Source organism: Nerophis ophidion, linkage group LG19, assembly GCF_033978795.1.
Source record: "Nerophis ophidion isolate RoL-2023_Sa linkage group LG19, RoL_Noph_v1.0, whole genome shotgun sequence".
In the NCBI taxonomy this organism is placed as follows: domain Eukaryota; kingdom Metazoa; phylum Chordata; class Actinopteri; order Syngnathiformes; family Syngnathidae; genus Nerophis; species Nerophis ophidion.
Window position 1 is genome coordinate 43,968,383 of NC_084629.1, and position 15,898 is coordinate 43,984,280.

Genomic DNA, 15,898 nt, shown 5'->3' on the forward strand with positions numbered 1-15,898 from the left:
TGTGTCTCTCACAGTTGAAGTGTACCTAAGATGAAAATGACAGACCTCTGTCATCATTTTAAGTGGGAGAACTTGCACAATCTATGGCTGACTAAATACTTTTTTGCCTTACTGTTCATATATATAGGTGAGGATGGGCAGATAAATCGACCGGTAAATTGACAGCTTTGAGTTTCTACCCCCGGGCCATACCTGCACTAAAGGCAGCTAGAATGTAAAAAAAAAAAAAAAAAAATAAAATAAAATAAAAAAAAAACTCCCTAATAATAAAAACTTGCTGGATCGGTTCGCAGCCGAGTGTGAAGCGACCGGAATGAGAATCAGCACCTCCAAGTCCGAGTCCATGGTTCTCGCCCGGAAAAGGGTGGAGTGCCATCTCCGGGTTGGGGAGGAGACCCTGCCCCAGGTGGAGGAGTTCAAGTACCTAGGAGTCTTGTTCACGAGTGAGGGAAGAGTGGATCGTGAGATCGACAGGCGGATCGGTGCGGCGTCTTCAGTAATGCGGACGTTGTATCGATCCGTTGTGGTGAAGAAGGAGCTGAGCCGGAAGGCAAAGATCTCAATTTATCAGTCGATCTACGTTCCCATCCTCACCTATGGTCATGAGCTTTGGGTCATGACCGAAAGGATAAGATCACGGGTACAAGCGGCCCAAATGAGTTTCCAGGTCTCTCCCTTAGAGATAGGGTGAGAAGCTCTGTCATCCGGGAGGAACTCAAAGTAAAGCCGCTGCTCCTCCACATTGAGAGGAGCCAGATGAGGTGGTTCGGGCATCTGGTCAGGATGCCACCCGAACGCCTCCTTAGGGAGGTGTTTAGGGCACGTCCAACCGGTAGGAGGCCACGGGGAAGACCCAGGACACGTTGGGAAGACTATGTCTCCCGGCTGGCCTGGGAACGCCTCGGGATCCCCCGGGAAGAGCTAGACGAAGTGGCTGGGGAGAGGGAAGTCTGGGCTTCCCTGCTTAGGCTGCTGCCCCCGTGACCCGACCTCGGATAAGCGGAAGAAGATGGATGGATGGATGGATGGATGGATGGATGGATAAAAACTCCCTCATGTGCAACATGAGGAAGCCACCGGTCAATCACGGTCCGCGACTGTGCAATCAGTGGTTACATGCCTACTGGACAATATTTACCGTATTTATTTACATATTTAATCCACAATAAAAGCCTGCACAGCATAGGAGGTAGAAAATACTGACTCCCACCCCCTCAGCACACTGGCAATCAGCATTACTCCTCTCTAGTCAGTTTTACCAGTCACTTTATACTTTTTATTGTCTCGTTTTTTACATTGCCTCTTCGAGTGGTTTTAGGCCATATTGTTTATTGCATATTGTTTATATTGTGTTGTTTCTGTATATTGTGTGGTTTCTTCTTTTTTAAAATGCAAATCACCTCAGGGAAGCAACCTAAATTTCGTTAGACCTGTTCCTGTACATAAAGATCTTTCATTCATTCCGGCTCAGCTCCTTCTTCACCACAACGGATCGATACAACGTCCGCATTACTGAAGACGCCGCACCGATCCGCCTGTCGATCTCACGATCCACTCTTCCCTCACTCGTGAACAAGACCAAGAGGTACTTGAACTCCTCCACTTGGGGCAAGATCTCCTCCCCAACCCGGAGATGGCACTGCATTGCCTTTCCTGAGGCGACGGATGGTGGTCCAGAATCGCTTCGAAGTTGTCCGGAAGTCGTTTTCCACGGCTTCCCCGAACTCCTCCCATGTCCGATTTTTTACCTCCGCGACCGCTGAAGCTGCACACCGCTTGGCCTATTGGTACCTGTCCACTGCCTCCAGAGTCCTATGAGCCAAAAGAACCCGATAGGACTCTTTTGGAGTCCTATCAGGCCGCCATGACAGGCACCAACAACCTTGCGGCCACAGCTCCGATCAGCCGCCTCGACAATAGAGGTGCGGAACATGGTCCACTCGGACTAAATGTCCAGCACCTCCCTCATGACATGTTCAAAGTTCTTCCGGAGGTGGGAATTGAAACTCTCTCTGACAGGAGACTCTGCCAGACGTTCCCAGCAGACCCTCAAAATGCGTTTGGGCCTGCCAGGTCTGTCCGGCATCCTCCCCCACCATCGCAGCCAACTCACCATCGGTAGAAAGCTCCGCCCCCTCTTCCCCCGAGTGTCCAAAACATAAGGCCGCACATCGGATGACACAACTACAAAGTCGATCATGGAACTGCGGCCTAGGGTGTCCTGGTGCCAAGTGCACATATGGACACCCTTATGTTTGAACATGGGGTTTGTTATGGACAATCTGTGACGGGCACAAAAGTCCAATAACAAAACACCCCTCAGGTTCAGATCCGGGCGGCCATTCTTCCCAATCACCTTTAAATAGACTCCCTTTTTAGACCAGTTGATCTGCCGTTTCTTTTCTTTTTCTCCTATGTCCCACTCTCCCTTGTGGAGGGGGTCCGGTCCGATCCGGTGGCCATGTACTGCTTGCCTGTGTATCGGCTGGGGACATCTCTGCGCTGCTGATCCGCCTCCGCTTGGGATGGTTTCCTGCTGGCTCCGCTGTGAACGGGACTCTCGCTGCTGTGTTGGATCCGCTTTGGACTGGACTCTCGCGACTGTGTTGGATCCATTATGGATTGAACTTTCACAGTATCATGTTAGACCCGCTCGACATCCATTGCTTTCCTCCTCTCCAAGGTTCTCATAGTCATCATTGTCACCGACGTCCCACTGGGTGTGAGTTTTCCTTGCCCTTATGTGGGCCTACCGAGGATGTCGTAGTGGTTTGTGCAGCCCTTTGAGACACTAGTGATTTAGGGCTATATAAGTAAACATTGATTAATTGATTGAATCACGCCTTTCCAGGTTTCACTGTCATTGCCAACATGAGCGTTCAAGTCTCCCAGTAGAACGAAGTACTCCCTCGAGTGAATCCAAAAAGGGTGGGTATTCTGAACTGCTGTTTGGTGCTTAAGCACAAACAGCAGTCAGGACCCGTCCCCCCACCCGAAGGCGGAGGGAGGCTACCCTCTCGTCCATCGGGTTGAACTCCAAAGTGCAGGCTTTGAGACGGGGGGGCAACGAGAATTGCCACCCCAGCCCGTCGCCTCTCAACGCCAGAGTGGAAGAGAGTCCAGTCCCTCTCAAGAGAATTGGTTCCAGAGCCCTTGCTGTGCGTCGAAGTGAGTCCGACTATATCTAGCACTAGCTCAGGCTCCTTCCCCCCCAGCGAGGTGACGTTCCAAGTCCCAAGAGTGTAGCCAAGGATCGGACCGCCAAGAGCCCTACCTTCGGCTGCCGCCCAGCTCACATCGGACCCGACCTCTGTGGCCCCTGCTATGGGTGGTGAGCCCATTGGAGGGGGGATCCACGTTGCCTCTTCGGTCCGTGCCAGCCGGGCGCTCGCCATCGTGCCCCACCTCCGGGCCTGGCTCCATAGGGGGGCCCCGGTCACCCGCGTCCGGACCAGGGAAATCTGGGTCCTTTGTTAGTGTTCTTCATAGAGGTCTTCGTTTCCATATGAGTTGGGAAATTGTGTTGGATGTAAATATAAACAGAATACAATGATTTGCAAATCCTTTTCAACCCATATTCAGGTGAATATGCTACAAAGACAACATATTTGATGTTCAAACTCATAAATGATATTTTTTTGCAAATAATAATTAACTTTGAATTTCATGGCTGCGACACATGCCAAAGTAGTTGGGAAAGGGCATGTTCACCGCTTTGTTACATCACCTTTTCTTTTAACAACACTCAATAAACGTTTGGGAACTGAGGAAACTAATTGTTGAAGCTTTGAAAGTGGAATTCTTTCCCATTCTTGTTTTATGTAGAGCTTCAGTCGTTCAACAGTCCGGGGTCTCCGCTGTCTTATTTTACACTTCATAATGCGCCACACATTTTCGAATGAGACTGCAGGCCATGAATTGGTTAACGTGGACCCCGACTTAAACAGGTTGAAAAACTTATTCGGGTGTTACCATTTAGTGGTCACTTGTACGGAATATGTACTGTACTGTGCAATCTACTAATAAAAGTATCAATCAATCAATCAATCAATCAAAGGCGGCCCAGGAAAGTACCCGCACTCTTTTTTTTACAAAGCCACGCTGTTGTAACACGTGCTGAATGTGGCTTGGTAACGTCTTGCTGAAATAAGCAGGGGCGTCCATGAAAAAGACGGCGCTTGGATGGCAGCATATGTTGTTCCAAAACCTGTATGTACCTTTCAGCATTAATGGTGCCTTCACAGATGTGTGAGTGGGCACTAATGCACCCCCATACCATCACAGATGCTGGCTTTGGTTTCCAGATTCTCTGAACCTTTTGATGATATTATGAACCGTAGATGTTGAAATCCCTAAATTTCTTGCAATTGCACTTTGAGAAACGTTGTTCTTAAACTGTTTGACTATTTGCTCACGCAGTTGTGGACAAAGGGGTGTACCTCGCCCCATCCTTTCTTGTGAAAGACTGAGCATTTTTTTGGGAAGCTGTTTTTATACCCAATCATGGCACCCACCTGTTCCCAATTAGCCTGCACACCTGTGGGATGTTCCAAATAAGTGTTTGATGAGCATTCCTCTACTTTATCAGTATTTATTGCCACCTTTCCCAACTTCTTTGTCACGTGTTGCTGGCATCAAATTCGAAAGTTAATGATTATTGGAAAAAAAAAAAGATCAGTTTGAACATCAAATATGTTGTCTTTGTAGCATATTCAACTGAATATGGGTTGAAAAGGATTTGCAAATCATTGTATTCTGTTTATATTTACATCTAACACAATTTCCCAACTCATATGGAAACAGGGTTTGTAAATAAACATTAATTGATTGATAGATTGAATTAAATATTACGAAACCTGTCTGGCAGTGTCAATAAAACGTGAGCAACGGCATGATTTTTAATCAAGTGGCGCTGCAACAGGCGACGTGCCGGAGGGCGCTGGTCTGTCAGGCCGTGGAGGAAAGATGCGAAGCTTTGTGTTGAAGTGAAGTGAATTATATTTATATAGCGCTTTTCTCTAGTGACTCCAAGCGCTTTACATAGTGAAACCCAATATCTAAGTTACATTTAAACCAGCGTGGGTGGCACTGGGAGCAGGTGGGTAAAGTGTCTTGCCCGAGGACACAACGGCAGTGACTAGGATGGCGGATGCGGGGAATCGAACCTGCAACCCTCAAGTTGCTGGCACGGCCGCTCTACCAACCGAGCTATGTTCAGACAAGAGTGAGGGCTTATCGACTCCAGACAAGTGCATCCATTGTACACTTGACTCGCTCTAAAGTCCTGCTCCAAACTTTTGCATCACGTCGGTAACTGCAGCGGCACATGCACAAACGTGCCCAAAGGCATGCACATAATCCCCCCCCCCCCACCCCGCGCATACACTTCCATCCCAAAACAAACACTGCCAACTGTCACTGCCACTCAGCCCACTCACCTTGCCACATAACTGAGGATGTGGGCGCGGATCACCATGCCAGCCTTGTGCCGCACCTCCTCCCTCTCCTTCTCCAGCCTTTGCTCCAGGGCCTCCTTCAGGAACACCTGCGGGTCCAGCAGCGCCACGGCCAAGCCAGGAGAGCGACAGGAGTGAAGTGGAGAAAAGAAACAGGACGGGTTAGTTCCTTTTTTTTTTCTTCCCTTTGGTGAATACGGGCCAACAGGGGATGAGAAGGCCCCTTGTGCTGTTGGCTGGCAGTGCCCTTCTGCAGCGGAAGCTGGGCCGCAGCTGAGGCTAGCGGGCTGGCCGCCCTCCTCCCTCGCCGCAGAGTGGAGATCGGGGCAAAACCGGGACGGCGGAGCTGCACAGCCTCATTGTGTTCGCTTCCTGAGTATTTCCCTGCTGCTGCTGCGGCGGCGGCGGCTGCTGCTACTGACGTGCACAGGCAGCAAGGGGAAGGGAGGGATGGAGGGATGAGGGGGAGGGATGGTGGCGCTTGTCCAGAAAAGGCAAGCCACACCTCTAAGTTGCTCTTGTGAGGAAAAGAATAAGAGTTTGGTTAACCCCTTGGTGGGCACAGCGGAGACTCGATGCCGTCGTCGGAGCTGCGACCCGAGGAAGGAGCAAATAGCCCAAATAGTCACTTTGGGCTATTTACTTTTTTAGTTTTCAGCGATTTTAACTTAAAGGCCTACTGAAATGAGATGTTCTTATTTAAACGGGGATAGCAGGTCCATTCTTTGTGTCCATCCATCCATCCATCTTCTTCCGCTTATCCGAGGTCGGGTCGCGGGGGCAGCAGCCTAAGCAGGGAAACTTAGACCTCCCTCTCCCCAGCCACTTCGTCTAGCTCTTCCCGGGGGATCCCGAGGCGTTCCCAGGCCAGCCGTGAGACATAGTCTTCCCAACGTGTCCTGGGTCTTCCCCGTGGCCTCCTACCGGTTGGACGTGCCCTAAACACCTCCCTAGGGAGGCGTTCGGGTGGCATCCTGACCAGATGCCCGAACCACCTCATCTGGCTCCTCTCCATGTGGAGGAGCAGCGGCTTTACTTTGAGTTCCTCCCGGATGGCAGAGCTTCTCACCCTATCTCTAAGGGAGAGACCCAAACTCATTTGGGCCGCTTGTACCCGTGATCTTATCCTTTTGGTCATGACCCAAAGCTCATGACCATAGGTGAGGATGGGAACGTAGATCGACCGGTAAATTGAGAGCTTTGCCTTCCGGCTTAGCTCCTTCTTCACCACAACGGACCGGTACAACGTCCGCATTACTGAAGACGCCGCACCGATCCGCCTGTCGATCTCACGATCCACTCTTCCCTCACTCGTGAACAAGACTCCTAGGTACTTGAACTCCTCCACTTGGGGCAGGGTCTCCTCCCCAACCCGGAGATGGCCTTCCAACCTTTTCCGGCCGAGAACCATGGACTCGGACTTGGAGGTGCTGATTCTCATTCCGGTCGCTTCACACTCTGCTGCGAACCGATCCAGTGAGAGCTGAAGATCCCGGTCAGATGAAGCCATCAGGACTACATCATCTGCAAAAAGCAGAGACCTAATCCTGCGGTTACCAAACCGGAACCCCTCAACGCCTTGACTGTGCCTAGAAATTCTGTCCATAAAAGTTATGAACAGAATCGGTGACAAAGGACAGCCTTGGCGGAGTCCAACCCTCACTGGAAATGTGTTCGACTTACTGCCGGCAATGTGGACCAAGCTCTGACACTGATCATACAGGGAGTGGACCGCCACAATAAGACAGTCCGATACCCCATACTCTCTGAGCACTCCCCACAGGACTTCCCGAGGGACACGGTCCAATGCCTTCTCCAAGTCCACAAAGCACATGTAGACTGGTTGGGCAAACTCCCAAACTCTATGTGTCATACTTGATCATTTTGCGATATTGCCATATTTTTGCTGAAAGGATTTAGTATCAATCAATCAATCAATGTTTACTTATATAGCCCTAAATCACTAGTGTCTCAAAGGGCTGCACAAACCACAACACAAACCACTACGACATCCTCGGTAGGCCCACAAGCCGATACACAGGCCCCTGGATCGGACCGGAGCCCCTCCACAAGGGAGAGTGGGACATAGGAGAAAAAGAAAAGAAACGGCAGATCAACTGGTCTAAAAAGGGAGTCTATTTAAAGGCTAGGGCAGGGGTAGGGAACCTATGGCTCGGGAGCCAGATGTGGCTCTTTTGATGACTGCATCTGGCTCTCGGATAAATCTGAGCTGACATTGCTTAACACAATAAATAATAAATAATTCCACTTGTAATCACAGTGTTAAAAATAACGTTCAAAATATAAAACATTCTCATGCATTTTTAATCCATCCATCCGTTTTATACCGAACCTGTTCAAGAAGTTGCGTTAATGGTAAGAAGTTATTTATTTATTATTGGTTATTTTGGGGCTTGCCCCCCTGGGGGTTCTTTAGACCAGTGGTCCCCAACCACAGGTCTAAAGATGGTACCGGGTCGCAGAATAATTTTTTATTCATTTTTATTAAAAAAAAAATATATATATATATTACATATATATTTTTTTTATTAAATCAACATAAAAAACACAATATATGCTTACAATTAGTGCACCAACCACAAAAACCTCCCTTTTTCATGACAAAAACGTCCCTTTTTCATGACAAAGAAAAATAAAAAAGGACCCACGCCCCCGGGCCGCGGGACAAATTATTAAGCGTTGACCGGTCCGCGGAAACAAAAAGGTTGGTGACCACTGCTTTAGACCACCAAGCACCGACATGAGAGCCTGTTTCAGGGTTAAAATATTGTTTTATTTTTCAATAAGTCTCTCAGTTGCTTTCCAGCAATTGTATTTTTCTCTTTTTTTCTCACTTGCACTCTGGCTCCAGCCCCAACCCCGTCTCTCCTCCTGGCTGCCGCTTATAACAGAGCGACAGGTGATTAGATAACAAGGCCCAGGTGGACCATCTACGCACCTGTCGCTGATTTCAAGGCTGGTCCTGGCAAACCCCAGTTCGCTGCAGGCCCGCAGGCCACGCCCCCTCCACAGTTAGCTTTCAGAATAACAATGTTATTACAGAGAATACGAGACCTATTATAATGTTGGTCTTGCTTAAAAATGCACGCGTTTAGTTGTGTTCAGTGTTGAAAAATATTATATGGCTCTTACGGAAATACATTTTAAAATATTTGGCTTTTTGCCTCTCTCAGCCAAAAAGGTTCCCGACCCCTGGGCTAGAGTATACAAATGAGTTTTAAGGTAAATAGAGAACATCGACGATAAAGTTCGCAAACTTTTGGTCGCTAATAGAAAAGCCTTGCCTGTACTGGAAGTCGCAGACGATGACATCACATGTTGATGGCTCCTCACATCCTCACATTGTTTTTAATGGGAGCCTCCAACAAAAAGTGGTATTCGGACCGAGAAAACGACAATTTCCCCATTAATTTGAGCGAGGATGAAAGATTCGTGTTTGAGGATATTGATAGCGAAGGGCTAGAAAAAAAAAAGGCGATTGCATTGGGACGGATTCAGATGTTTTTAGACACATTTACTAGGATCATTCTGGGAAATCCCTTATCTTTCTATTGTGTTGCTAGTGTTTTAGTGAGTTAAATAGTACCTGATAGTCGGAGGGGTTTGTCCACGGATGTCTTGAGGGAAGTCGACGGCAGCTGTATGGACGGCACAAGCTCAGCTGATCTCCGGTAAGTGGCGACTTTTTACCACAATTTTCTCCTCACATTGTTTTTAATGGGAGCCTCCAACAAAAAGTGCTATTCGGACCGAGAAAACGACAATTTCCCCACTAATTTGAGCGAGGATAAAAGATTTGTGTTTGAGGATATTGATAGCGAAGGGCTAGAAAAAAAAAGGCGATTGCATTGGGACGGATTCAGATGTTTTTAGACATATTTACTAGGATAATTCTGGGAAATCCCTTATCTTTCTATTGTGTTGCTAGTGTTTTAGTGGGTTTAATAGTACCTGATAGTCGGAGGTGTGTGTCCACGGATGTCTTGAGGGAAGTCGACGGCAGCTGATCTCCGGTAAGTGGCGACTTTTTACCACAATTTTCTCCTCACATCCTCACATTGTTTTTTAATGAGAGCCTCCAACAAAAAGAGATATTCGGACCGAGAAAACGACAATTTCCCCATTAATTTGAGCGAGAATGAAAGATTTGTGTCTGAGGATATTGATAGCGAAGGGCTAGAAGAAAAAAAAAGGCGATTGCATTGGGACGGATTCAGATGTTTTTAGACACATTTACTAGGATCATTCTGGGAAATCCCTTATCTTTCTATTGTGTTGCTAGTGTTTTAGTGAGTTAAATAGTACCTGTTAGTCGGAGGTGTGTGTCCACGGGTGTCATGAGGGAAGTCGACGGCAGCTGTATGGACGGCACAAGCTCAGCTGATCTCCGATAAATGGCGACTTTTTACCACAATTTTCTCCTCACATCCTCACATTGTTTATAATAGGAGCCTCCAACAAAAAGAGATATCCCGACCGAGAAAACGACAATTTCCCCATTAATTTGAGCGAGGATGAAAGATTTGTGTTTGAGGATATTGATAGCGAAGGGCTAGAAAAAAAAAAAAGTAAAAAAAAAAAAGGCGATTGCATTGGGACAGATTCAGATGTTTTTAGACACATTTACTAGGATAATTCTGGGAAATCCCTTATCTTTCTATTGTGTTGCTAGTGTTTTAGTGAGTTTAATAGTACCTGATAGTCGGAGGGGTTTGTCCACGGATGTCTTGAGGGAAGTCGACGGTAGCTGATCTCCGGTAAGTAGTGACTTTTTACCATAGTTTTCTCCTCACATCCTCACATTGTTTCTAATGGGAGCCTCCAACAAAAAGTGCTATTCGGACCGAGAAAACGACAATTTCCCCATTAATTTGAGCGAGAATGAAAGATTCGTGTTTGAGGACATTGATAGCGAAGGGCTAGAAAAAAAAAAGGCGATTGCATTGGGACGGATTCAGATGTTTTTAGACACATTTACTAGGATCATTCTGGGAAATCCCTTATCTTTCTTTTGTGTTGCTAGTGTTTTAGTGAGTTAAATAGTACCTGATAGTCGGAGGTGTGTGTCCACAGGTGTCTTGAGGGAAGTCGACGGCAGCTGTATGGACGGCACAAGCTCAGCTGATCTCCGGTAAATGGCGACTTTTTACCACAATTTTCTCACCGAAAACGGCTGGTTGCAAAGTGGTCGGGATCCATGTTCGCTTGAGCGCTCTGATCCATAGTAAAGCTTCACCTCCGGGAATTTTAAACAAGGAATCCCCGTGTGTTTGTGTGGCTAAAGGCTAAAGCTTCCCACCTCCATCTTTCTACTTTGACTTCTTCATTATTAATTGAACAAATTGCAAAAGATTCAGCAACACAGACGTCCAAAATACTGTGTAACTATGCGGTTAAAGCAGACGACTTTTAGCTGTGTGTGTGTGCAGCGCTCATACTTCCTAAAAACCAGTGACATTTTGCGACGTTTTCAACAAGAAACTCCCGGGAAATTTAAAATTGCAATTTAGTCTGCTCTAGTGTCACAAGATGCGAAAGTCCTGATCGTTTGGTCCGCACATTTTACCGGCGATGCCAACGCAGCTATTCGGCCATGCTATGACTATGAATAGCGTCAATAGCTATTCGCTCAATAGCTTCAGTTTCTTCTTCAATATTTTCATACTCCAACCATCTGTTTCAATACGTGCGTAATCTGTTGAATCGCTTAAGTCGCTGAAATCCGAGTTTGAATCCGAGCTAATGTCACTATATCTTGCTGTGGTATTCCCATTGTTTGTTTACATTGGCAGCACTGTGTGACGTCACAGGGAAATGGCCAGTGTCTTCGCAGAGAGACGAAAATAAGGCACTTTAAAGCTTTATTTAGGGATATTCAGAGACCGGTAAAATTTTTAAAAAAACTTCCAAAAATACAACAAGCCACTGGGAACTGAGTTTTATTGTTTTTAACCCTTTTGAAATTGTGATAATGTTCCCCTTTAAAATCTCACTAAAACACAGGTAAAAAAATAAGCAGATAAGGGATCTTACAGAATTATCCTAGTAAATATGTCGAATTACATCTGAAACGCTCACACTGCCGTTGCCCGGAGCAGTCGCTTTTTTTTTTTCTTTTTCTAGTCCTTTACTGTCAATATCCTAATTCACAAATCTTTCATCCTCGCTCAAATTGGGGAAATTGTCGCTTTCTTGGTCCGAATCGCTCTTACTGCTGGTGGCTGTGATTATAAACAATGTGAATATGTGTGGAGCCCTACAACCCGTGACGTCACGCGCACATACTTCCGGTACAGGCAGGGATTTTCTATTAGCGACCAAAAGTTGCCAACTTTATCGTGGATGTTCTCTACTAAATCCTTTCAGCAAAAATATGGCAATATGGCGAAATAATCAAGTATGACACATAGAATGGACCTGCTATCTTTTGTTTCATCCCCATAATTTACGCCTTTGTGTTAGTTTTGTTCCCTTAGCCAAGTAAGTGTCTCCGCCTTGTGCGCGCCTTTTGTTTACACTTTTTACAGTAAATACTAAATCATGCAAGGCTTTTTTATTAGCGACCAAAAGCGACCAAAAGTTGCGAACTTTATCGTGTTCCCTTAGCCAAGTATGTGTCTCCGCCTTGTGCGCGCCTTTTGTTTACACTTTTTACAGTAAATACTAAATCATGCAAGGCTTTTTTATTAGCGACCAAAAGCGACCAAAAGTTGCGAACTTTATCGTGTTCCCTTAGCCAAGTATGTGTCTCCGCCTTGTGCGCGCCTTTTGTTTACACTTTTTACAGTAAATACTAAATCATGCAAGGCTTTTTTATTAGCGACCAAAAGTTGCGAACTTTATCGTGTTCCCTTAGCCAAGTATGTGTCTCCGCCTTGTGCGCGCCTTTTGTTTACACTTTTTACAGTAAACACTAAATCATGCAAGGCTTTTTTATTAGCGACCAAAAGCGACCAAAAGTTGCGAACTTTATCGTGTTCCCTTAGCCAAGTATGTGCCTCCGCCTTGTGCGCGCCTTTTGTTCACACTTTTTACAGTAAATACTAAATCATGCAAGGCTTTTTTTATTAGCGACCAAAAGTTGCGAACTTTATCGTGTTCCCTTAGCCAAGTATGTGTTTCCGCCTTGTGCGCGCCTTTTGTTTACACTTTTTACAGTAAACACTAAATCATGCAAGGCTTTTTTTATTAGCGACCAAAAGTTGCGAACTTTATCGTGTTCCCTTAGCCAAGTATGTGTCTCCGCCTTGTGCGCGCCTTTTGTTTACACTTTTTACAGTAAATACTAAATCATGCAAGGCTTTTTTATTAGCGACCAAAAGTTGCGAACTTTATCGTGTTCCCTTAGCCAAGTATGTGTCTCCGCCTTGTGCGCGCCTTTTGTTTACACTTTTTACAGTAAACACTAAATCATGCAAGGCTTTTTTATTAGCGACCAAAAGCGACCAAAAGTTGCGAACTTTATCGTGTTCCCTTAGCCAAGTATGTGCCTCCGCCTTGTGCGCGCCTTTTGTTCACACTTTTTACAGTAAATACTAAATCATGCAAGGCTTTTTTTATTAGCGACCAAAAGTTGCGAACTTTATCGTGTTCCCTTAGCCAAGTATGTGTTTCCGCCTTGTGCGCGCCTTTTGTTTACACTTTTTACAGTAAACACTAAATCATGCAAGGCTTTTTTATTAGCGACCAAAAGCGACCAAAAGTTGCGAACTTTATCGTGTTCCCTTAGCCAAGTATGTGCCTCCGCCTTGTGCGCGCCTTTTGTTTACACTTTTTACAGTAAACACTAAATCATGCAAGGCTTTTTTATTAGCGACCAAAAGCGACCAAAATTTGCGAACTTTATCGTGTTCCCTTAGCCAAGTATGTGTCTCCGCCTTGTGCGCGCCTTTTGTTTACACTTTTTACAGTAAATACTAAATCATGCAAGGCTTTTTTATTAGCGACCAAAAGCGACCAAAAGTTGCGAACTTTATCGTGTTCCCTTAGCCAAGTATGTGTCTCCGCCTTGTGCGCGCCTTTTGTTTACACTTTTTACAGTAAATACTAAATCATGCAAGGCTTTTTTATTAGCGACCAAAAGCGACCAAAAGTTGCGAACTTTATCGTGTTCCCTTAGCCAAGTATGTGTCTCCGCCTTGTGCGCGCCTTTTGTTTACACTTTTTACAGTAAATACTAAATCATGCAAGGCTTTTTTATTAGCGACCAAAAGTTGCGAACTTTATCGTGTTCCCTTAGCCAAGTATGTGTCTCCGCCTTGTGCGCGCCTTTTGTTTACACTTTTTACAGTAAACACTAAATCATGCAAGGCTTTTTTATTAGCGACCAAAAGCGACCAAAAGTTGCGAACTTTATCGTGTTCCCTTAGCCAAGTATGTGCCTCCGCCTTGTGCGCGCCTTTTGTTCACACTTTTTACAGTAAATACTAAATCATGCAAGGCTTTTTTTATTAGCGACCAAAAGTTGCGAACTTTATCGTGTTCCCTTAGCCAAGTATGTGTTTCCGCCTTGTGCGCGCCTTTTGTTTACACTTTTTACAGTAAACACTAAATCATGCAAGGCTTTTTTTATTAGCGACCAAAAGTTGCGAACTTTATCGTGTTCCCTTAGCCAAGTATGTGTCTCCGCCTTGTGCGCGCCTTTTGTTTACACTTTTTACAGTAAATACTAAATCATGCAAGGCTTTTTTATTAGCGACCAAAAGTTGCGAACTTTATCGTGTTCCCTTAGCCAAGTATGTGTCTCCGCCTTGTGCGCGCCTTTTGTTTACACTTTTTACAGTAAACACTAAATCATGCAAGGCTTTTTTATTAGCGACCAAAAGCGACCAAAAGTTGCGAACTTTATCGTGTTCCCTTAGCCAAGTATGTGCCTCCGCCTTGTGCGCGCCTTTTGTTCACACTTTTTACAGTAAATACTAAATCATGCAAGGCTTTTTTTATTAGCGACCAAAAGTTGCGAACTTTATCGTGTTCCCTTAGCCAAGTATGTGTTTCCGCCTTGTGCGCGCCTTTTGTTTACACTTTTTACAGTAAACACTAAATCATGCAAGGCTTTTTTATTAGCGACCAAAAGCGACCAAAAGTTGCGAACTTTATCGTGTTCCCTTAGCCAAGTATGTGCCTCCGCCTTGTGCGCGCCTTTTGTTTACACTTTTTACAGTAAACACTAAATCATGCAAGGCTTTTTTATTAGCGACCAAAAGCGACCAAAATTTGCGAACTTTATCGTGTTCCCTTAGCCAAGTATGTGTCTCCGCCTTGTGCGCGCCTTTTGTTTACACTTTTTACAGTAAACACAAAATCATGCAAGGCTTTTTTATTAGCGACCAAAAGCGACCAAAAGTTGCAAACTTTATCGTGTTCCCTTAGCCAAGTATGTGTCTCCGCCTTGTGCGCGCCTTTTGTTTACACTTTTTACAGTGAATACTAAATCATGCAAGGCTTTTTTATTAGCGACCAAAAGTTGCAAACTTTATCGTGGATGTTCTCTACTAAATCCTTTCAGCAAAAATATGGCAATATCGCGAAATTATGAAGTATGACACATAGAATGGACCTGCTATCCCCGTTTGAATAAGAAAATCTAATTTCAGTAGGCCTTAAGGTGCGGGCTGCGTGTCTGAGACCCCTGGTTTATACATAGCACAAAGTAAAAAAAAATATGTATGCAGTGTTATTTCATTTTAGAGTTTTGTGGCTCCCATTGTTTTCTTTATTTTGCGAAAAGGGTCAAAATGTCTCTTGGAGTGGTAAAGGTTGCCGACCCCTGACGTAATGTCATGCTGAGGACCGGTTGTTTGTCTATAACAGGGGCGCTCACACTTTTTCTGCAGGTGAGCTACTTTTCAATTGACCAAGTCGAGGAGATCTACCTCATTCCTATTTATAATTTATATTTATTTATTTATGAAAGAGACATTTTTGTTAACAAGATAATGGTGTTTAATGATAATACAAGCATGTTTAACACACATAGATTCCTTTCTTTCATGAAGACAAGAATATAAGTTGGTGTATTACCTGATTCTGATGACTTGCATTGATTGGAATTAGACAGTGGTGTTGATAACGTCCGCATTTTCAAATGGAGGAGAAAAAAAGTCCTCCTTTCTGTCCGATACCACATGAAAGTGGTTGGTTTTTGGCATCTCATTTGTCCAACTTGCATACTGGTTTTTAAACACTTTGTTATGAGAGTAGCATATGTGTGTGGCCCTTTGATGTCTGGCAGCAGGTGAGTGACGTCAGTGAGTGTGCGGGTGGGCAAGCAAGTGAGAAAGAATACATTGGCATCAAACTCCGTAGCTTGCTAGCTTTCTGAGACTCTTATTTTGTTAGCACAGGCAGGATGAAACAGGTCTTTTATGGTGAAGACAGGAACTGTGCAGTCGGTCTTTAGAGTTTTGACAGTAGGTACG

General features: G+C 45.3%; 1 protein-coding gene across 1 annotated transcript in view; it reads right to left on the reverse strand.

Moving 5' to 3' along the window:
* The window catches only part of myo10l3 (myosin X, like 3), a 289,395-nt gene that overhangs the window by 67,436 nt on the left and 206,061 nt on the right, over positions 1-15,898 (reverse strand). The window contains exon 22 of the mRNA XM_061880088.1: positions 5,439-5,545. Within this exon, the coding sequence (XP_061736072.1) occupies positions 5,439-5,545 (107 nt within the window). The remainder of the gene's footprint in view (positions 1-5,438; positions 5,546-15,898) is intronic.